At 35.2% G+C, this 23,030-nt stretch overlaps 1 protein-coding gene across 2 annotated transcripts in view; it reads left to right on the top strand.

The window, feature by feature from the left end:
* The first annotated feature begins 1,013 nt into the window (after positions 1 to 1,013).
* LOC136026200 (serine/threonine-protein phosphatase 2A activator-like) overlaps positions 1,014 to 23,030 on the top strand; it is a 41,327-nt gene continuing 19,310 nt past the window's right edge. For both annotated transcript variants that reach the window (XM_065702526.1, XM_065702525.1), the window contains exons 1-4: positions 1,014 to 1,130; positions 6,728 to 6,931; positions 14,680 to 14,897; positions 21,411 to 21,535. In XM_065702526.1, coding sequence (XP_065558598.1) covers positions 1,062 to 1,130; positions 6,728 to 6,931; positions 14,680 to 14,897; positions 21,411 to 21,535 — 616 coding nt within the window. In that variant the 5' untranslated portion in view covers positions 1,014 to 1,061. The remainder of the gene's footprint in view (positions 1,131 to 6,727; positions 6,932 to 14,679; positions 14,898 to 21,410; positions 21,536 to 23,030) is intronic.

Genomic DNA, 23,030 nt, shown 5'->3' with positions numbered 1-23,030 from the left:
TTTATAGAATTTTAAAAATATTGTATTCCCGTTCAACGGACTTTGTGCTCTTATTAAAAGGGGTAGCTCCCTCACAAAACGAAATAATAAATGTTTTATTTCCATTTGACTTGTTCTATCAATATTTTGTTTATTTTTAATAGGATTACTGGGATTCTCCAAAATGTTAAGAGAGCTAAGTGTGAGGAGAGACTTAAAATGCGAAAAATCTCCTTACTTCAAGTAAGAGGAGTGTTTAAAGAAGTTACTACCCCCTTAAAAACCACTCATTAAATCAAAACTAAACTTTTAGAGCAATTTTTTGAGGAAAAGAGTTCAATCCGTGAACTAAATTTTATGAGGAAATAGATTTTGATCAGTCAAGTTCAAATTATTACCTTCTGCATGTTAAGAATCAGTATTAATAATGTTTCTTGTTGTTACTGAAATTGTTACATATAAACTTCAACCTCCTACCTACTTCTTATGGTTAATTACTAGTTGTCAAAGGGGTGGTACTGAATTTAAAATCTCAGATCAGAACTTTTCACAACCCATTAAAAAAATATGGTTTATATAGTGAGAACTTTTTCACAGTGAGTGAGTGAGAACCTAAAGCCAAAATAAGTTTAGTTTTGTTTCCATGTAATGTATTGTTTTTCAGATTTTTTGAATTTAAAGAGGTTAAAAGACTGTAGGATGGTGATATAACCTCGTATAAGTTTTAGAATTAGAATTCGTCTTGTTAGACAGAAAAAATGTTCATATTTTGTATACCTTTTTTCGGTTTGTCTTCAGCAACAATAATTCAAATAAGAACAAGACTCAAGTTGAACTTGAAGGATCCTACTGTCTTCTGGAGTGTAATCTGGTATAACTATTTTGTGGTTTATTTAATTTTGTTTCTTAAAAAGCAATAATCATCTAGAAGGTGTTCCTCTTAACAGCATCTACTTCCGATCCACTCGTTTTTCGCCCCTCCTTCTATCGTTTGAATCTTGCACACAGGAAAACACTGCTCGCCAAAGCAAAAAAGCAGTTTTGTTATTTCAAAGAAGAACTGAACTAAATCGCGGGATAAAATGATTCCAGAAAGGAAAATATTTACCATTTCAGATGTATCAAAATGGGAGAAATCGCAAGCTTATCGTGTAAGCTCTTCCAAAGAAGGAGAGAATTCTAGATTAGGTCAATTTGTTTTGGGTTTATATATCTAAAGAGAGCATGCTACTTAAAGTAGCACAATAAGATAGCCTATCTGGTAAATTGGCAGTTTTCAATATTATTTAGTTGGGATGAAAGTGAAATTAATTCCTTTTTGGTAAATATCCTGGATTAGCAGAGTATTCAGATAGCTAGTAAATAGACTTACCTCAACACTCAGAATTTCATACAGAATCTAAGAATGACATTTGTTTTTATTTTGAATTAAGTGTAAATAAAACCTATCCTTTCTAACCGTATCTATATATGTAGGTAATATTATATATTTTCTATGAATTTACTTATTCTCAATTGTTTTACTGTCAATTTACAGGTAAACTAAACTGGTTTGAGCAAGATAGATCTTGACACAGGTAGCCTTTTTAAGCTGTATGGAAAATAAGAGCTAAAAGGTATCATCTTTGAGGGTATATAAAGAGTTTAAAATTTAATTTTTAATGGGAATAATTATCATATTTGGATTCAGGATGAAATTCTCATCATAAGGGTAAGTTTGTTTCTTAGCTATCTGAATACTCTGTTAATCAAGATATATACCACCTTTTTATGCTCTTTTACAAATCAATAATTGTTTCAGGGGAGAATTACATTTTGAGTCCTTAAAAGGCTGAAAATAGCCCATAGTAGCTTAACCAAAATTCAGAAATATCAAAAAAAATCTGGCTAGTGAAAAAAAGCCATTTACAGCTAATTCAGGAATAGTAGCCTAACTATTATTTGCCTTAGTCTTAAGAGTTGTTATATACTACTGAAAATAAACTTGAAGAAATTTTAAAAAAGAAGCCCCTCTAAAATAGTCAGTTGCTATGATATCATTTTCAAGGGATTTTTGGCTTTTTTTCTTAGAAATTCCTACAAATTTGTTTTCAAAATAAAATTTCACTATAAGAATAAGGAAAATAATAATTACCATTTCTTTTAAACAAGCAAGTTTTTTACGCATATTTTAATTGTTGGCTACTAGCCTATGAACTGTTTTACCATTTGGGGCCAAGTTAGATTTTCCTTCAGAAACAATTAGCCTATTGAATTATGAAAGAGCATAAGAAAAGGCATCAAGTGATGTATTCACTTTCATTATAGCTAAATTATGTTGAAAACTACAAATGTTCTCCTTATTTTATACATTACCAAAATATCATGGTCAATTGTTTGATGATTGACCCTCCTTGATGGTCATAGATGTAGCTTTGGGTAGTGGCACAGCAAAGGGGTGACTCAAAGTTCCAAGGTGTTGATGTACAGTCCTGACACCTTAAAATTTTGCTTGTACTTTTAGATAAATTTAGCTTGTGTGTCAGCATTTGTTGGCAAACTGAATAATTATGTTGGTTCATTATTTATGCCCCCCCCCCTAAAAAAACTCATACCCAAGTTGCACCCCTAGCTCTAGGACATGTAAAACAAAATAAAAGAAGATATTAAAGCAACAAAAGTGTTCCTTTATAATACAGAGTATTTTCCTGAGGTTAATCATATTATTGTGTTTTTTTTGTCCATTGTATTCACATTCCAGAATCACTTAGCTAATATTTTTTGTCCTGTAAATATATTAAAATCTCTTTGTTGAAAGTGTTTCACCAGATCAAGTTTGTGAAAAAGCTAGTTAAAAAAAAGACATGACATGGCTAGGTTATCACATGATAAAGTAATAGAGAATGGTGGTAAGACTGCATTTGGAAGGGGAGCATATGTTTTCATCAAATCAACCATGATATTTAGAAGGAAGCATAAAATAAAAAATCCAATGGTGTTGTTTTTTCTATTTCATTAGCATGTTGCCTATAGATATGGTCAATCAGAGCAAATTTACCAGGATTTTTTTGTATTTAGAAAGTAGTTGAGCCACATAAATAAAACACCCAGAACTGTATCAAAGCTTTAATGACCCCCCTCCTCCCCCCAGGAAGTTGCTTTGAGGTACCTACTTCCACTTTTCCTCTCTCCAAAAGGCACTGAGATCACAATTATTATTAAAAGGATCACTGTCATTGGATTGAGACTCAGATCTCCAAGGCCCATTGCCTTTACACCCCAAAACTATGCTCCATTTGTGGTTAGGTAGGACTGGTGAGGGATTTGGCCTTCTCACCTTTAGCATATTTTATGCCAGCTGTTAGACTTCTTCTTTCCTTACTATGTCCTCTGGTTTATCAATTACATCATAAAATGCCTCAAGCCAGTGTCTAATCCTAGCTGTATATTCTTCCATCAGATTCCTTCTTGTTTTCACATTGGCCATCTTGCACTTCAGGCATAGCCTAATGGGGATTCAGCCTTCCTTATTTAGGACAGATATTTCCTTAAATTTCCAGTTCCTGTTATGACTTCTATAACTTCTATTGTCTTGGACCCTTTCAGTTGCAGAAAACATTTAGTCTTATTCAGGGTGGGGTTAAACTTTGGGAGTAATTCCTTTGTTTCCTTATATCTCATCTTTCTATGCCAATTTTGTTCTGCTCTCTCATTGCTCCAACTCCTCATCACTGCCCCAGGAACTCTAAGATATTAGGATGGAAGATTGTGGATCATAGCATCTCAACAATGTCTTAGCATTAGCGGCTTCATCTGCCATCTCATTATTCTCTATTCCAGTGTGCCCTGGGACACACATCAGGGTAATTTGCTTGCACTGACCTTTGAGGACCTTATTGTAATCTTTGTGTTAATAAATCCACTGCTCAATTGCTGCACAAGAAAAGTGTTTCAAACCTTACACCTTTGTGTAATTTCAGTTTATAAGGTTTTAAAGATATATAAGTCTATTTCCTAAATTTATCATAAAACCTTTCACATGGCTTACCAGGGGCAGATCCAGGGAGTGGTTTTGGGGCACATGTTCCTTCCCCAGAAGATTAGAATGTTGTAATGATTACAGGTGTATAAATGAGAGATATGCCAATGAGAGAGACCAAGTTTCTTTGGTGCAACCCCACTCATTAATTAGTAAATTTTCCAATTAATTTACTGGGCTACTGACATAACTACAAAGTTAATAGCTTTCAAATCATAACATCATCCTGAATCCACACCATTCTTTTGCATCAGAAATAAAGTTTTCAGAAAAATCCTGAAAACTACTTTAAGAAAATCCTTACTTATCTCTTCTGTGCAGGTACTTTGCTTCAATGAAGGAAACCCTTAAAAAGAGCAGCAAATGGTTGTAATGCTGGATGATAAGATAAGTCAGGTTTTACAACTGTTTGGCATTTTAAAAAAGTTATAGGATGTATTTTTGTCCATTAAGGGAAAAGGGTGGGAGCTAACCTCTGCTTGACTCCTGATTCAACACCAAACCAACTGCTAACTTTTCTTCTTATCTTATTGCAAGAAAATTGTTCTCACATTTAGCATTAATTACTTTCATGTACTTGTCTGGTATCCCATACAGTGATAGTGCCTTTGCTAAACCTTTAATAACTGCTGAACCAAAAGCCTGTTTTTAATCTATAAAACTGAGGACTAAAGGAATCAGATGTTTCTCGGTTATAATCTAGAGGGGAAATTTGGTTGATTTATCTTCTCCCCTTCCTCAACCACACTCTTGTTCTCTTTAAAATGTTATATACATCACCTCTTATTCTAATAATTTTATCATGCTGTGATTTGTGGCAATTTGTATTCTACTGTGATTAAGCTAATACCTCTGGAATTACTAAGCTCACTTTTATCACCTTGTATATAAAGGGGCTTGATTAAGATTTTCCTAAAATTACTTTGTTTTTCTCTCTTTTAAAAAACAATATTTAATGCCTTCAGTAATTTATCTCTAACTTTACAACCATCATATTTGGAAAAATCACAAAACTCACTCGCTTTTATAATTGCTATTATATGTGGATTATATGTGGACTAACCAAATTCAGTAGAGGTTCAGGTAATATAGGTCCATTACCTTAACACCCAGAATGCCTATATCCTGCTATGGGGCTTGGAATTTAATCATGGTTAAGTAGCAAGTTAAACCAGAAGATGTTATGTGTGGCCAGGTTCTGATTATAAAAATAAGGAGAGTTCTGAACCTTTAATTTATTTTTTGTTTTTTATTTCAGTTGGGCTCATGCCATTATTTTGATGTTAGTTTTTTTTTAAATATTTCATACATTTGTAAATAATATACATTTTTTCAGTTTCAAAGACAATTGTTAGTTTAAAACATTTATCCCAGAATATAAATTATAATATGGTTCAAGATACATCATAGGTTTTTCATCTTGCTCATGGCATTTTGTATTTTGAAGCCCATTATGTATTTTGAAGCCCATTACAACAAATTTATACTGACCTAAATTTGCTTAATTAGATTATAAAACAAAAATTACTGATAATTTTTTTAAAATTATAAATGAACATGGCTTACTCTGTTTTCTTTAAAATAATGAAAAAACAATAATAATAAAACCACTTTAGTTTAACCTATAAAAATTCTAACTATTTTAATCACAATCTAGCATATTCTGCCTTAAAGTCTAACAAATCCACTCCAAAGGACAACTTCTGTAGAAAGACCTTAGTCTTCTTATAAATTTTCTGTTTTATCAGAATCAGATTCTGCTGAGATCTGGTAGGTTAATTTCTATCAGATGATTTCAGACTTAACTAATTTCACTACACCTTTTGAAGATTTTGCTAACTTCTCTACTTTAGTCTGTTTTTTTTTTTTCAGAGTGTTACTTAAAATTAGAAATATTCCTTTTGGTCTTCTCTTGCAAATTTGGTCTCTTTATAAAGCTTTGATATAAGGCTGGATGTCCCCCATGACAAAATAAGTCTATTTTTAAGGGGGAGAGACGGACTGGCTACACTCTTTGATGTTGAGGGTCTAACAAAGAAGTGTTTAGACTGTCTTATAGTCAGTTATGGCAACATTGTTCCTGTTTTATTTGATATTGCATACCTGGAGAATAATAGTACCAATCATATACAAAGGCGCAATGGCCCTGGGAAAATGGGGGGGGGGGGGGATAAGGGGGAATATCTCACTGGGCAGGTCAGGCCTAACAGTTATGTTTAATAGATGTCTTAATCTTTGCATTTCTTTGTCAACTATTTATTTCACTCATTATGCTCCCTTTTATAATAATTTTCATGAAATTAGATATTAACTATTTAGATTTTCAGCATTAAGAATTTTTCATGTTTGAAAATTCAATGATTAATGCTTATTATTAGCATATTTGTGTGCAAGACACGTGGGGTAATTCGAAATTCGCTTGCTTTTGGTATAACAATTCTTAAATTACTTGTAATTGGGAAAATTGAATGATTAATCAGGTTGAATAGTTTATCTTCAAGGAATATAAGTTTGTAAACCTGACGCTATATAAACCAAATTTGATTTACTCTTTGGTAATGCAAAAGAGGACAAAAAAAGAAATGAAGAGAAATAAAGAAAGAAGAAAAAAACAAAAGGTTAGGGATAAATCCTAATTTGGCTAAGTTGATCATTTTTAATTTGAGTTAGCTCTCTCGGATTTTTGTTTTTTGCCAAATTAACCTTTATTTATATTTCTTCTTTTTTTAGGATTATGTAGGGCTTATATTGTTCCTTAATGAAGCAGTGAAGAATAAACCAAATAAGACTGAGTGCCATACCAGTGATATTACAAATGGAATATTGAAACTTCTTGATAGATTAAATGTGTTTGTTGATGAGACGCCTCCAATAGACCAGCCCCAAAGATTTGGAAATAAAGCTTTTAGAATTTGGATGGAAAAAGTTACAAATGTGAGTATTTATCAACTAACTTTAAGATAGTGGCTTTTTTCTTTCACATCCTCATTTTTTTTTTACTATCATTGGCTCAAATAAATTTTCTTATATTAAGGACCACATTTTTATGATGTCAATTTGTACAAAGTTGCCTATTTAAACTATTTCAGTTCTTGCATATTGGTTTCTAGACTTCCTGATGGACCTTATAGAGTCACAGTTGTCCCTATTTTTTGAAAAAGTGTCTTATGACCTTATTTTCACTTTGTCAGCTAGCCAACTCTTTACTTTTTCTGTTTGCAGTTGCTCAGATGGTAGTTTCTTTTGATTCAACAGTTTATAATTAATTGGTCAATGTTTTCTGGTCATGAGGTTCTAATTTTAACTCCTGGCAGCCTATGGAACATTTTTATCTTGCATTGTAGGGTGGGTAATTGAAGTAGGTTAGAAAATAAAATGTGGAATATTCAGATTTAAGAAAGGCCTATTTGGGTGCAAACATTTATATTTGAATTATTATGTTATAGATTGGCTATTATTATATTGAAAACATAGTTGTTGCATGTAAGAGAGCATTTTGAGTACTATCAACTTGATACAGGCCTAATAGCATATCATTTGTAAGGGTATTCCCTGAAACACGGCTGGGACTTACTATTTGTAAATTCTGACCATCTGCTCTTTAAATATCCCATTTTCTTTTATCACTGTTTTCAGTGATTTCCTTTCAAAGCCTTTGTTTTCCTCTTTGTCTTTTGATGATTGATGAACTTGATTGATAAAAATCTACAGGTTCTCAGGGATGATAATGCAGACATGGTCATTGGACTCCAATTTGCTCTCCATGGATAACCTTTTAGATATGAAGTTTTGAGCCAGTTCAGAACCCAAGTCAGTACTGCAGCCCAAGTTCTTGATGTGCAGTCCAACCCAGTGAATAATCATGCATCTTTTCCCCCCATAGAAGCAGCAGAAAGAGTGATTGGATAGCAGAAAGTCATGCGAACCTATTTTCTTGATTTTTTCATTAGGAAAAAAGAATTCTTTGCAAATAACTCTCAGTATAAGAAGATTATTCTTATGACTCAAGTCAGAGCTGGTCAACGCCAAACTGCACTTCGTTTTCTTTGTACTTCATCACTGAACCACATTAGGTTTTCTGAGCTTTTTTCCAGAAAGATTAGCCTCTATGTATATTTTAGCTTTCAAACTGTGACACCTTGTTACCTTCGTTATTTGTTCTGCTTGAAGTTGAGCATTTTCAGAGGGAGGTGGTTAACCCGGCAGTTATAGATCACCATGATAAAGACTTATTTTTGGCTTTTGAAAGTGTTGAATACAGCAAAAAGACGTGAGCAGCTCTGGAAGATGGGAAGTAAATGGCCAAGGTTAAGTTCCTTTTAGGGCATCTGTGAACATTTTATTACTGGTGCCAAACATCTGAAAGCAAGACTCATCTACATGTAAGGGAGATGTGCTGTTCCACATGGAGTTCCTTACTTCTTATTTTGAGAAAAAATCCTCTGACTGCTGAAATGGTGTTAGCTATGCCACTTAGTTCTCATGTTGACATGTTACAAGATAAGTGGTGTTTTATCTAGTTGGAAGATGAGCCTAAAGAACTATGCAGTTAACAAGTTCAAAACTATTGGACCCATCTCCTTATGTATAACAGGGATGGGAGCTACCCTAATTTAACCATTGTTGCACACATTACTCTCATCATTTCACATGGAACCGCAAATGTAAAATGCAGTTTCTCACAGCATTAAAATAGGCTGAACCAACATCAGATGATGATGCTGAAAGACCTCTTGATGCGTAAATAACCTTCAAACATACACTGAAGCTGTACTGTGGGCAAGTTGAATATTTTCCACCTCTTCACAAATTATTTCCTATGCAAGGTCTGCTGGATTGGCATATAGATAAAATCTCAAAAAGCTTAGCTGCCAAGAAAACTGAAAAGATGAAAGAAGAAGAAAGTGTTGCAAGGAAGAGTGTCGTGCATCAAAAAGAGGCTCATAAATGGAAAGAACAGCTGTCTGTACAGGATATTGTTTTAGATATTCTTTAGGAAAAAGCAATCAAAGATAAGGTAATGCTCTAAGGTCAAAGGATTTAGTTGGGACATAGGTGGTAAAGGCCATGTTTGATGCTCTTAAACCTCAACATGAAAAGGACAACAACTTGAAGGCAGATTTTTGAATGGTTGACCTGACTGTTTAAGGAAGAAAACAAGAGCTGATCTTGAATGCTTTTAAAAATATTCCTGAAAAAATAACTTAATTATTGCTGTGGTTTTGTGTGTGATATTCTCCCTTTTATTGTATTTTGTTTTAATTAGCTATGTTGTAGTCAATACACAAACTTCATCCAATGATCTATACGAAGTCAGCTGAATAAGTGAACGATATCTGGTATCCCACTTTTTTTATGGCACTTAGTATCTACCATGTGACATATAGCAATTTGCGAATTCTGTCAGTCTGTCCTGGTTTTGCTACTTTAGGCACTTCCAGGTAAGCCAGGAAGATAAAAATTGGCAGGCGTATCAGGAACCAGACCAGGTTAAATTAGAAATTGTCGGTTTTCCGATTCAACCATCTGGGAGGGGGGGGGGAGGGGGGATGGTTAAATTGAAAAAAATTGGAAAAATGAGATATTTTTAACTTTGAATGGGTGGTCGAATCTTAATGAAATTTTATATTTAGAAGGATATCGTGTCTCAAAGCTCTTATTTTAAATTTTGACCGGATCTGGCGACATTTGGAGGAGTTGGGGTGTGGGTAACCTAAAATTTTGGAAAATGCTTATAGAGGAGGGATCGGGATGAAACTTTGTGGGAAAAATAAGCAGAAGTCCTATATACGTGATTGACGTAACCTGAAAAGATCGTCTCTAGTTGGGGGAGTTGGGAGGGGGGAGGGTTAATTCTGAAAAATTAGAAAAAATGAGGTATTTTTAACTCACAAAGGAGTGATCGGATCTTAATGAAATTTCATATTTAGAAGGATCTCGTAACTTAGATCTCTTATTTTAAATCCCGACCGGATCCAGAGTCATTGGGAGTGGGGAGTTGGGGGGACCAGAAATCTTGGAAAACACTTAAAGCAGAGAGATCAGGATTGAACTTGGTGGGAAGAATAAAAACAAGTCCAAGATATGCGAGTGACATAACCGGAACGGATCCACTCTATTTGGGGGTGTTGGTGAGGGGTGGAGGGTTAATTCTGAAAAATTGGAAAAAATAAGGTATTTTTAGCTGAAGGAGTGATCGAATCTTAATGACATTTCATATTTAGAAGGACCTCGTAACTCAGATATCTTACTTTAAATATCGACCGGATCCAGCGTCATTGAGAGGGGGGAGTTTGGGGGGGGGGGTACCGGAAATCTTGGAAAATACTTAAAGCGGAAAGATTAGGATGAAACTTGGTGGGAAGAATAAAAACATGTCCAAGATAGGTGACTGACATAACCGGACCGGATCTACTCTCTTTGGTGGAGTTGGGGGGGGGGAGTAATTCGGAAAAATTAGAAAAATTGTAGCATTTTAACTTAAGAACAGGTGACCGGATCTTAATGAAATTTCATATTTAGAAGGACCTCGTAACTCAGATATCTTATTTTAAATATCGACCGGATTTAGCGTCATTGAGAGGGGGGAGTTGGGGGGGGGGTACCGGAAATCTTGGAAAATACTTAAAGCGGAAAGATTAGGATGAAACTTGGTGGGAAGAATAAAAACATGTCCAAGATACGTGACTGACATAACCGGACCGGATCTACTCTCTTTGGTGGAGTTGGGGGGGGGGAGTAATTCGGAAAAATTAGAAAAATTGTAGCATTTTAACTTAAGAACGGGTGACCGGAAGAAACTCATGTCTCAGAGCTCTCATTTCAAATCCCAACCAGATCTGTTGACATTGGGGGGGGGGATTTGGAGAGGGAAACCGGAAATCTTAGAAAACGCTTAGAGTACAGAAATTGGGATGAAACTTGGTGGGTAAAATAAGCAAATGTCATAGATGCGTGATTGACGTAACCGTGCTTGATCCGCTCTCTTTGGGGGAGTTAGGGGGTTGGTTCAGTGCTTTGGTGAATTTCGTGCTTCTGGGCGTGCTAGGAGGATGAAAATTGGTAGGTGTGTGACTCAGAGCTCTTATATTAAATCCTGACCGGCCTTAAGCCTCTGATTTCCTTTTATATCAATCTATTGATTCTTAGAATTTTGCTAGAGCTCATACTATATGAGCTCTTGACTCGTCCGGCCTCGTTACAAGTGCCATATGAGCTCTTAGCTCTTTTTTTTTACAGTTTGTTTGTATAGACATGGTAGTGGTTTTGCCTGACTGAAAATATTGGCTGTTGTATTACTGCTCCGACGACAATATGCCTGATTATCAGCGCTATGTTAGCCACAAGAGACTTTTCTGTATTCTTGTAAGCTTTAGAGATAAAAATGTTTCTCTTGTTTTAACGACGGACAGTGTATGATAAGCCAGAGTAAACCTAACTGAAGTTAAGCTGGCGCTTCTTGGCGGTAATTTTAATTGTTTTATATAAGAAATTGGTCTCTGAATGGTTCATATTTTCAACCCCAAAAGTCCCTAAAGTCTCTACTTTTTTTCCCTTTTGCCTGTATGATCTCCTGCAACTTAGACTATTGTGAATAAATAAGTTATTAACTATACTGTAAATGATTGTGACATGTAAAAGATAAAACCTTGTATAAAATTCAATAATTGTGATGAATTTCTCCCTAGTTAAATTCACATCTTTTACGGAGCTTGTCTATGATTTTCTTAAATTGCACAATAGGAAACATAAAAAAAAAGAAGATCAATAGGGAATTCTTTTTGGAAGATAGTGAAAATTTAATTTGAATGAATATTTTGGCCCAATGTCCTAGGTCCGTCTTGAGCAAAACATAAATATATAGAAGAACACCGCCAATAAAACTAAAACGAAATTTTTTTTAAACAGTCCTACCATCCTGACTTCAGCAAAGGTAAATGTTTTTATTAGTATTTAGTGAATATTCCCCCAAGTCCCTATTTAAGGGAATATTATTACTAATCTTAAGTCTGATTCAATTGCTTGTCGAACTACCTGCTTTGTGCATAGGGCATTGCTAATAAGGGCGGATTCTTCAAAAAGTATTTTGTGGCTAGATTTTTCAAATACACGGCTGCTTAAAGCAGAATCAAAAGAAGCAGCAGCAATATTAGAATTTAGAGCTTTGATGATGTCATCTTTATGCTGTTGTTGGCGTGTCTCTAAATTCTGGTGAGTTCTACCTACATAGTATTTGCCACAGTCATATGGTATTTGATAGGCCCCTCTTTGGCGAGTAACTTTATGAGGAACATACTTTTCGAAATGAGTATCCTATTTTATTTCTTAATAATACAATTAACCATAGACTGAAAAGACAGTCCCGTAAAATCAATGGTAGTTAACCATGTGAGAATCCCGATAAGCCCTCAAACATTATCTACCTCCAATACATCCCAAAAATTACGACGCGTCTTAAAAAAGTCTGCACGCAAAATAATCTGTATGTTGTATTTACCAATAATTTCAAAATCATAAATTGCCTAGATTCTGGTAAAGATAAAACCCTAGTTACTCGTCAAAGAGGAGTCTATCAAATACCATGCGACTGTGGCAAATACAATATAGGTAGAACTCGCCAGAATTTTGTAGTAGTAGTAGTGGACAGATTTAATAGCAAAACTTGGCAGCTATTACTGATTGCGTTTATTTCTAACATATTGAGAATCAAACCACCCTTGTAAATATAAATCAAACTATAAACATTAGCTCTTATTGTGCATATCGACGAAAACGGGGACGGAAGAATTACCATATCGGCTTGTTTTCGCTTTAACGGGAACTAACTTATCTCGCTTTCTCGTTCTTGATGGTAGAGGTTGATCAGGTAGAATGTCACGGTGCTGAGATTTAGAAAGCAAGAACTTTCCAAAACTCATTATCAGAGCTTTGTTCCGGTTTTGAAGTGACGGCAGTCCTAGCACTTGCAGAGCCTAGGAACAGTGTAAAGATGACATCATCAAAGCTCTAAATTCTAATATTGCTGCTGTTTCTTTTGATTCTGCTTTAAGCAGCCGTGTATTTGAAAAATCTAGCCACAAAACACTTTTGAAGAGTCCGTCCCTATTACCAATGACCTAGGCTTAAAGCAGGTAGTTCGAGAAGCAATTTAAATCAGACCTAAGACTAATAATAATAATTTTTAAATAGGGACTTGGGGAATATTGACTAAATTCTTTATACACAAATTTAATTAAAAACGATCTTATATTTTTTTAAAAACAGTAGATATTAATACAAAACCAGTCATAAATAGACCTTTGAGGTCAGCTGCCAAAAAAGCAAGATTAGCACCAAAAACGTGTTTTTAATTATTTTTCTTTCATTTCAATGAATTGCCTCGTTTCTTCTCAATTTGTGTATCAGTCCTGGCTGAACTTCGCTGAAGTAAGGATGCGAGGACTGTTTAAAAAAAAAAAAATTCCTTTTAGTTTTATTGGTCGTATGTTGTTGTAAGTTTTTTTTCTCCTATATATTTATGTTTTGCTGAGGACAGCCTTTGGACGCAGGGCCTTCAGAGCCTTTGGACGCAGTGGAAATTCGATTTCCACTGTCTTATGAAAAGAATGAAAAGAATCCTCTTTTGTTCTTCCTGTTCTTGATGTTTGTGATGGAAAGGCAGTATGGTCTTCGTCGCTATTTCTGCACAATAGATGCTCGGAAAGCGTAAATTCTTGGGGGTCATCAGCATACTTTTTCAATGGAAAAGGACATAAAGGGTCAAAAATCATGTTTTTGAGCTATAATTTCTCCTATGACGCCAGCTGTGCCTCTTCTCCACGCGTAGAAAAGGAGGGTGGAGCTCCTACTCCTCAATGTCTGTTAGTGTGATTGTTCTTAGAATTTGCCAAAAGTTATTCCTCCTCTTAGCCTTATTCTAATCTAATTTAAATGACATCCAAAAGGATCTAAAGATTTGAAGCTAAAGCTACCTGGTTTCAATCTCGGTTTTCTAGCAATAACATAGTTAATCATATGTTTTCAATTGAAACCATTTTGCCCAACCCCCATTCAACTCAACCATCATGACAATCAAAACCAACCGCCATTCAAATCAACCCCCGTGTAATTTTAATCTTCATATAAGTCAACCCCAATTCAATTCAAACCTTGCAGCAGGTTAGGTTGAATTACGCTTGGTTGAATGGGGATAAATTGTTAGTGGTTGACCGCATCTAATAGAAATATGCTAATAAAATAAAAATGTACTATTAGATTTCTTGTTTTAAGCTTTTTCCAAATATCATAGATTGCCATTCCTTACCGAATGGAGTTGATTTGAGCGGGGGTTGAGTTAAATGGGGGTCGAATTACACAAAGGTTGATTTGCACGCAGGATAAGTTAAATCGGGGTTGAGTTACGTGCACACCGTTGCTACATATGATGATTCATTGGATTATGAATGAATAAAGCTATACCATTCTTATTTCATTTCTAGACTTATATACCTGTGTTGTTTAGGCTCTTGGGTATCCTGGTATATACATTACATATTACTTTTTAAGGCATGTGTTCCATTTATGTGTTTTTTATTTATTTATTTTTTATTTATATAGCCAAATATCATAAGCATAAAAACCTTTATAGTAGAGTTTCTACGCTTATAAACCATAGTTTTAATTCATTTTTCTTTTGCATTTAGGAAGCACAATCCCTGTTAAAAGAAGCCTTACCTGAAAAATTTCATTCCTTCATTCCCGAAATACGAGCCTATATTATTGAATCTTTTGGTAATTCAACTAGGATTGATTATGGAAGTGGTCATGAGATGGCATTCTTAATGTTTTTGTGCTGTCTTTTCAAAATTGAAGCATTTTTAGCTGAAGACCAAACTGCTGTTGTACTGAAAGTGTTTAATAGGTAAGTTCCATTTTATACTGTTGGAGTGGTTTGGAGCCTAGTGTGAAGAAGTCCATGAAAAGAAGATTCATTTTTCTTTTTAAAGCACTAATCATCTACTGTAAAATTTGCATTTTATATGAACTTGGCCTATTGATGCCCGTCTGATTCCCCCGAACCCCCACCCCCCGTGGAACATTCCTTCCCACGGACAATTTTCCCCGGGAAATTCCTCTGCAGACTATTACCCTCAAGGAAATTCTCCCCTCCCCACCCACATGTAGAATTGAGAGTCCAAAAAAGAAAGACAAATAAAAAGAATGAAGAAAAGAAGAGATCTTGAATGTTGCACCTATGTTCCAAAATATTGGTAGAAAATCAAAATATGGATTTTGTATCTTTGAAGTAAACACAATAAAACACATTCATTTATTCATTCATTGGTAGAATTTTTGGTGCAGAATATCATAGTAGGTAATTATTTTTATATTTATATCTCTTTCAATTCTATTATTAGTGTTTTTGGGGGTTTGGGGCTGAGTTACCATAGCAGGGTGACAAAAAGGTTAAATGCACCAGTTTGCTTACTTGTTTGAAATCGAGAGTTCTCTGCCTTCTAAATTTGCTTGGCTCTAACTTGAAATTTGATTTCATGTTATTTATATTAAATCAAATAGTTCGTGGTAGCGAACTAAGCAAGGAGTGACCTGGCTCAGTAGTAATCGAAACTATAATAAACGGAATTTTGATACCGATAGATGTATCGAAACAATTAACTTGTCATGCTGATTCCAAATATATAAGTTTCATGAAGTTTCTTACCCATCAAAGGATACGAGCCTGAGAAAATTTGCCAGATTTTCGAAAAAAAGGGAAAACACCCCATAAAAATCAAAGGACCTTAGTGAAAATTACACCATCAGATTCGGCGTACTAGAGAACCCTACTGTAGAGGCTTCAAGCTCCTATCTGCAAAAATGAGGAATTTGTCCTGTTTTCCTTTTTTTCAGGGGTGGTCGTATCAACCAAGTGGTCCTAAAATATCGGGAGAGGGCTCATTCCAACAAAAATTGAAAGTTATAGATTTTTTTTTCAGTGACAAAAAGGATTGGAGGGCAACTAGGCCCCCTCCCACGCCCATTTTCACTCAAAATCGTTTAATCAAATTTTTAGATAATCATTTTTTTGAACTTAGTTGAAAGGATGAATAACCATGCCTGTGTGAATGACTATGTCTTTGGAGATAACAAGACCCCCACAGCCTCTGGTGAAAGGTCTTTAAGTTGTGGAATTTGTCCTTTGTTTACTTATAGTATTTTTTATTGGGAACTATGAATACGTTTTTCGGGTGGGGGGGATTTTTCGTTGGGGGGATTATCTTCAGGTAGAATTTTCAATGAGGAGGGTAGTTTCTAGGGGTTAAATTTTTCAGTGGAAAATTTTACATGGGGGGAATTTGCCAGAATTCCTGTACGAAATTCTTCTTATGTCTTACTTTCTCTTTGCCGACTCAATTTTATGCTTGGAGATGTTAAGGGTAATTTTCTGGGGTAAAGTTTTTACCAGGATTGAATTGTCTAGATGATATATCCGCGGGGTTGAGGAATTTTTCCGTGGAGATGAGCTAGGCTCCCTGGCATTATTTAAGAAACGATCAGAATTTAAATAAAAAAAAATACTGAAAGTAAAGAGTGACTTTGAAACTTAAAACGAACAGAACTTATTCCGTATATGAAGGGGGTTGTCCCCTCCTCAGCACCTCGCTCTTAACGCTAAAGTTTGACTTTGTCACAAACTGCGCTTTCTAAAGTAATAAAAAAACTTTAGCGTAACGAGCGCGGCTTTGAAGAGGGACAATCCCTTTCATATATGGGATAATTTATATTCGTTTCAAAATTTTAATTTCGCTCCGTACTTTCAGTTAGAAAAAATTGTTGTTTTTTTTTAAATTCAGTAGCCTAAAGGTACTTTAGACGGGAAAACCTTCTGATGTATGCCTAGCGGACGATTACTAGATCTCAAGGGGTGGAGTGACATCACATATTACATATATCGGTGCCAGACCAAGTCCACGGGTAGTAATTACTCTTGATTCTCAGTCCCAGTCTGTATCTCTGTTTACTTCTATCGTAGGGCATCCTTTGCACAATTGTCAGCAATTAGATATTCCTTAATCATTTTTCTTAACCTTAATATTGCTCTGTTATGATAATTCAACCCTCAACCCCAAAAACATGATAAAAAGAACTGAAAGAAATAAAAGTGTAAAGATAAATCCTATAGGTTATTCTTCACAATATATTCTACTTACATTTAGAATATAGAAAGGTAATTCCGAAATCTGATATTTCTTTCTTTTTGTTTGTCATATTTTTCATTCGGCTGCTCAATTTCAAATGTGGAGAGAATTTCCCTAGGGGGAGATGTAATTGTCTGTGGAGGGGGAGAGGGTCTGGTGGAATTGTCCGGAAGGATGAAATCTCCAGGAGTGTTGTCCAGGGGAAAAGGATAAGCCTTGAACGGGTAAATTCTGTCTTCTGAAAGGCATTTTGTGTTTAATGATGAAAAAGTTCTTCTTGTCATTTGATGTGTAGTAATGTTTTTTTTTTTTTTTTTTAGTGAATGTCATTGTAGATGCAGCACAAAGCCGCTTGAGGCCAACGTAGTTGCCCAGGCTATATTATATATATAGCCTCCATACCAGGCTTTAAATAGATTATATATAGGCCTCCACCACAATCTATTTAAAGTTCTACTCTCTACGTCCTCCCATCAAGTTCCAATTTCTTACGACCTCTCCCCAATCCATTGGGGGGCAACATGGTCGTCGTTTGGCCAAGTAGATGGAAGAAAAAGATGATTTTTGGTTGTATAACATCCTTCATGCAAAAACATGGCCAAGCCATTTTAAGCTTTCTTTTATTTTAGCCCAAGAAAATTGAGATCGAACCTCATTGTCCGTATGGCCTATTGTTTGACATACGGTCTGTCAGAAGAATACCTAAGATTAAGTAAAAAATTCAAGAATTCAGAGCCATACTCGACCTTTGTCATCAAAATGACTTCCAGTATTCTAATCTTGATTCGAATGTAGTTAGACGCTAATCAATAGTGTTGGGCGATATTGAATATCGACATATCGGACCGAATATCGATATTGAATATCGAAACGTAAATATCGATATAAAAAATGATATTGGATTTTTTTTTCATTTTTGGCTTTTTCTGACATCTAACGTTGAACTTCCAGCCGAAAAGATTCAACGAAAAAGAAAATGATTCGCAAATGGCCGAGAAGAAGAGGAATAACGCATTCAATCCATTGACTCATACATACAGATACATATCCTGCTCGTAAATTCGTACTACGTTTAGTGAGGGTAGAATCTCAAATGTGGCTGAGAACATATGAAAGGCTTTGCTGGATCTAGGCTGTTAAGCCTTTGTATTCGCACCTTTAACACCTTGGTCCAAGTTTCAAGAAAACGTATTTGTCTCCTGAGTTGCCGGTAGAAAATCTTTAGCGAAGGTCCTATTTGTGCTGTACACCAGATAAATACATTAAAGTGATAAGTGCTATGTACAAGAATGACATTGATGCGGTTAAGGTAAAAAAGAGGTTAGTAGCTGGTTTCGTATTAAACCAGGAGTTTAGCAGTTAGTTTGTATCCCATTTATATGGATATTTTGATGAACTGAATGGATATTTTGATGAGCACGGCAAAGGTAATGAAAGAACACGGAATCAATTGGGGAAGTAAAACTCTCCTAGACATAGATTGTGCTGATGATTGGAGCCTCCTTAAGTGAATTTTCAATGTGGAAGAACATGTTTAAAAATAAATGTTAAGAAGACTAAGTTGCTCAGACTGGGAGTAACTGACGGTAAAAAAGTGATGTTGGCTAATGAGAAGATTGATCTATTGGACAGTTTCATTTACCTAGGCAGTATTAAAAGTGAAGAAGTTCGGTGCTGTTAAAATGCTAAAAGTAGAAAACCCAAGGCCCAGAGTGTTTCTTCACTGCTGAAAAACTTTGGAAGAATAGGAAGATAAGTATTTTAATCAAGATTAGAATATTGGATGTTACAATGATGATATTGGTAAAGTATGTATCTGAAGTGTGGGCAGTCTGAATGACGGAGGAGAATTTGCGGGATTTTTCGAGAGAAATTGCCAACAGATTGTTTTGGTACACACTGACTGATCGTATCCCAGACAGTAAGCTGTGCGAAAAATGTCGTTCAATCCCGCCTTCTAGAGCTGTAATGAGAGAAAGGGTGAAATGGTTAGGACAGGTTGAAGTGGATGAAGGACAATAACTAGTTAAAGATCGTCCTTGTGGCCAACAGTGTAGGGCCAAACAAAAAGCAGGTTGCTCCCGAAAGGGGTGCCTTGATGTCCTAAGAAAAGAGTTAAAGTAACTTGGAACTTCTTGGGAGGGAGTAAAGGGGGAGACTTTGTAGTGAATTGGGTTGAAGGAGCTTGCGTAGTTGTGTTGGTTGTGGATGGCTTGGTGCTGCAGTGAATTGTAGTTTGTAGTATAGTATATCTCTCCTGATGATCTTCTCCAAGTTGAGAGTAAAATTGCAAGAGGAAAGGATTTGGTCTTGCTGGCTGCTGAATCTGTATCTGTTGATGCAAGTCCCGTGACAGTCACTTTGATTCTGTCACTACAGAATAAAGCCAGTATGTGGGGGTTTCACCACGAAGTTTTAGTAGTCAACACAAGACATGCTTTGCCTGTAGCCGAATCTATCATGGCTCTGGAGATTTTCAGTAGAGATCTACAGGCCCAAGAAAGACTGATCCCTGAAATTGTGGAAGTCTCTTCTGGCTTGGTTTAGAAATAAAATAGAATACTAGGAAATCCAGATTTGGACCCGGGCAGTAAGGAGATCAGAAACGTTGAAGTTTCATGCATAATTTAGAGATTTCCGGTTTTTAATACTGTTTTAAATTAGTTTCACTGTCTGAGATATTAGGGACACGGATTCGTATTCGAGCAAATTGTCTGCCATTAAATAACAAAAAAAAAGTTTTTGAAAGAAGAAGGGTTGCCTCAGAAACAAATTACTCTTGCCCCAGATGCAACACAGGAATTGAGGATGTGGCACACATTCTGACTGGGCGTCAGCAGCCCTTTGATTTAAGAAGTAACTTTTTGAAGGTGATACCCATGAGTGTTCAGGGATCAGGTAGACGACTTTAAAAATGACAATTGTCCAGGTTTCTAAATATGATACTGAAGTAATAAAGGAAGAGTAGTAAATTTTTTATTTTCTGGGGAGGGGAGTGATTATTATAATTTATGTTATTTTTTGCAATGAATAAGATAAAATAATATGTTATATGACCTTTTCAGACTTATAGAAAAACTTCATATGCATAACGTGATAGGAAAAGAGATAAGCTTAGGTTGAAAGGAAAAGAGAGCAGTCTGAGTTCGTGTTCATTTCTATTTTTTTTTTGCTGGGAGGGGAGAGTATATAAGTTTCTATATTGGGATTGTAATTTTTGAATACTGCGTTGAATGGCCTTTTTCTGCTTGTAATAAATGTAGTCTTTCTGTGTAGTCCTGTGTAATACCAATACGATATTGTCATTGAATTCCAATACGAATTACCAATTAATTTGTACCAATACGAATTAAGGTCCGTGGCCGCCACCATTGTCCCTTTTAAGAATGTTTTCTAAGGCTGCTCAGTAGATCTCGGAAAGATGGAATCAATTCTCAGGGGAAAGCATTGACGTGCTGCGGTTTTTAAATAGCCATAAATAGCTGGTAGTTTATTTTTCTTTGTCCTGAGTAATTTCAATATGAGTTTTCGGGTTATTTATTTATTTAGTTGATATTTTTTTATTGTTTGATTTTATCAAATTCGAAGTTTGAAAAAAAATATGAAAAATACTGTTTATTTAATTTTTTGTCACTGAACTTTCTCTAACCTATGAGCTAATCTGAGCAGAGACACTGATTCGAAATATCGATATATCAAATATCGACTATTGAAGGTAAAAATATCGACATATCCATTAATCAAATTATCGCCCCAAGCCCTTTGGCACTAAATTTTGTAAAATGTTAAAAGTTGAACGCTTAGATGATGAACCATCATACCTGAACTCATAGAGCGGGGTTAAGGGGCTCTTCCAAGATTGATCAAACGCACCATATCTGTCCCAGAAAAGTTAGATCTAAAACGTATGTTCTTGGAGAAAAAAACCTCGCAAAATATGGCTGTCGTAAAGGCTAGATCTACACAAACAAAGAATAAATATTTACCAAAGAAGAGTTTGATAATTTAATAGAGAAAATAGTCGTTAAAAATCCCTCTCATTTTCTCTTTTTCCCTCTCTCTCGCTTTCTCTCTCTTTATCTCTCTCTATCTATCTATATATATATATATATATATATATATATATATATATATATATATATATATATATATATATATATATATATATATATATATATATCTATAAATCTATAAATATTTCTCTCTCTCTCTGAACTTTTATACCTTATTTTCAGTTACATCGATTTAGTCCGCCGTCTGCAAATAACTTACAGAATGGAACCAGCTGGCAGTCATGGGGTCTGGAGTCTGGATGATTTTCAGTTCGTTCCATTTATTTTTGGAAGTTCCCAGTTGATGGGTATGTCTTAGATGAAAATGTTTTGTCTATCTACAGAAGGAAGATTCACTGTCCTAATGTAACGCTAATCAACGGGTTATTCTGCTACGAATGGCATGGGTCCTCTGAAAATCACCCGTCAAACTCCAAAAAACGGTGCATCTGCGCGTTTTCCCTATTTTGACTTAGGGTTGAATTCTTAAATAATTTTTCGCTTTGAATCGACTGATATGTCCGGAGTTGCTCTATCTCTTGTGGCTGCGTGGATTGGGAATACAACTTTGCAATTGTAAATGTTGATTCTTCTAAAGAAAAGTCTATTTTCTTGAGAATATAATCAAGCTTTCGGAAACAAGTAGCTCTACGCAAATCAAACATATTATAACTCTATTTATTTTCAATTTTTGATGCACGGCAAGGCCAATCTTCACGCAACATTTGTCCCCCTCTCTTCTATAATTTCGGGAAAAATGCGGTAAACCTCCTAATAGAACTTAGGCATAGTGGGGCAGGGGTGGGTACAGAATTCATGCTTGGGAGGACACCAGCGAAACTTGGGCATCCCCGACAGTATATTTTGCCCCTCTGTTCCTACAATTAGTGCAACTTTCGGTTTTATGGGGGAGGGGAAAAGGACACTTGTCCCTTTGAACCTTTCTCTGCCCTCTGAAAATAACCTTGGGTGGGTGATGCAGGATACTGCATAAGACTAGCTTATCCTTTTTTTAAATGAAGAATGTAATGCATAGGCTGCCGTAATAGGTTGTGATATATATTAAAATATTCAAGCACATAACAAAAAAATAACTTTATTGAGCTGCCCAGAAATCAATCCAGGTAATTCAGTGTTATAAAACTATGAAATTTTTGAGTCAAAGTTTCCAACCCTAAATATAAGGGTTGATACCCCAAGGCGACAAAACTGTCTTTTTTCCGCATAAATAAAAAAAATATATAAATAGACTATAAAATATATAAATAACTATAAAATATAGGATATAGACTATAAAATATATATATAAATAGACATAGGGCAACAAAAGTTTTTGAGGTTTATGTTTCCGTGCATTCAGTTGCTTTCAGTTAAAAAAACTAGTATTTTTTATTTAATTGCAATATAGATCAGATTAGGTTTTTAAAGTGAAAAGATGATTAGTAACAGGCATGGTAAATTTTTGGAAGCTTATCTGCACAAACACAAATGAGGCACTAGGAGTTAGGCTTAGTTTAATTTTTTTTGCAAAAAACTCGGGACAGTGTTGTAAAGACGGAATATTATGAACTTAATTCTCTTTGGTTCCTATATTTATTTTCCATCGGATAAGCTTTAAATTTTTAAATCTCTTCCGGCTCTCAAACCCAATCCTTACATGCGTGTCTTGAATAGACTAACTGATACGACTTTATGTAGTTCATTGATGCCCCAATGTTTTACTGGTTGTGATTGCTTAACTCGGTGATTTTAAATTTAGCCTTTCCTGGGAGGGGCTAAATTACTTCTCTAGTTATTGTTTCG

The sequence above is a fragment of the Artemia franciscana genome, chromosome 4 (genome assembly GCF_032884065.1).
Source record: "Artemia franciscana chromosome 4, ASM3288406v1, whole genome shotgun sequence".
NCBI classification, from domain to species: domain Eukaryota; kingdom Metazoa; phylum Arthropoda; class Branchiopoda; order Anostraca; family Artemiidae; genus Artemia; species Artemia franciscana.
This window is presented reverse-complemented; position numbering and strand designations above follow the sequence as displayed.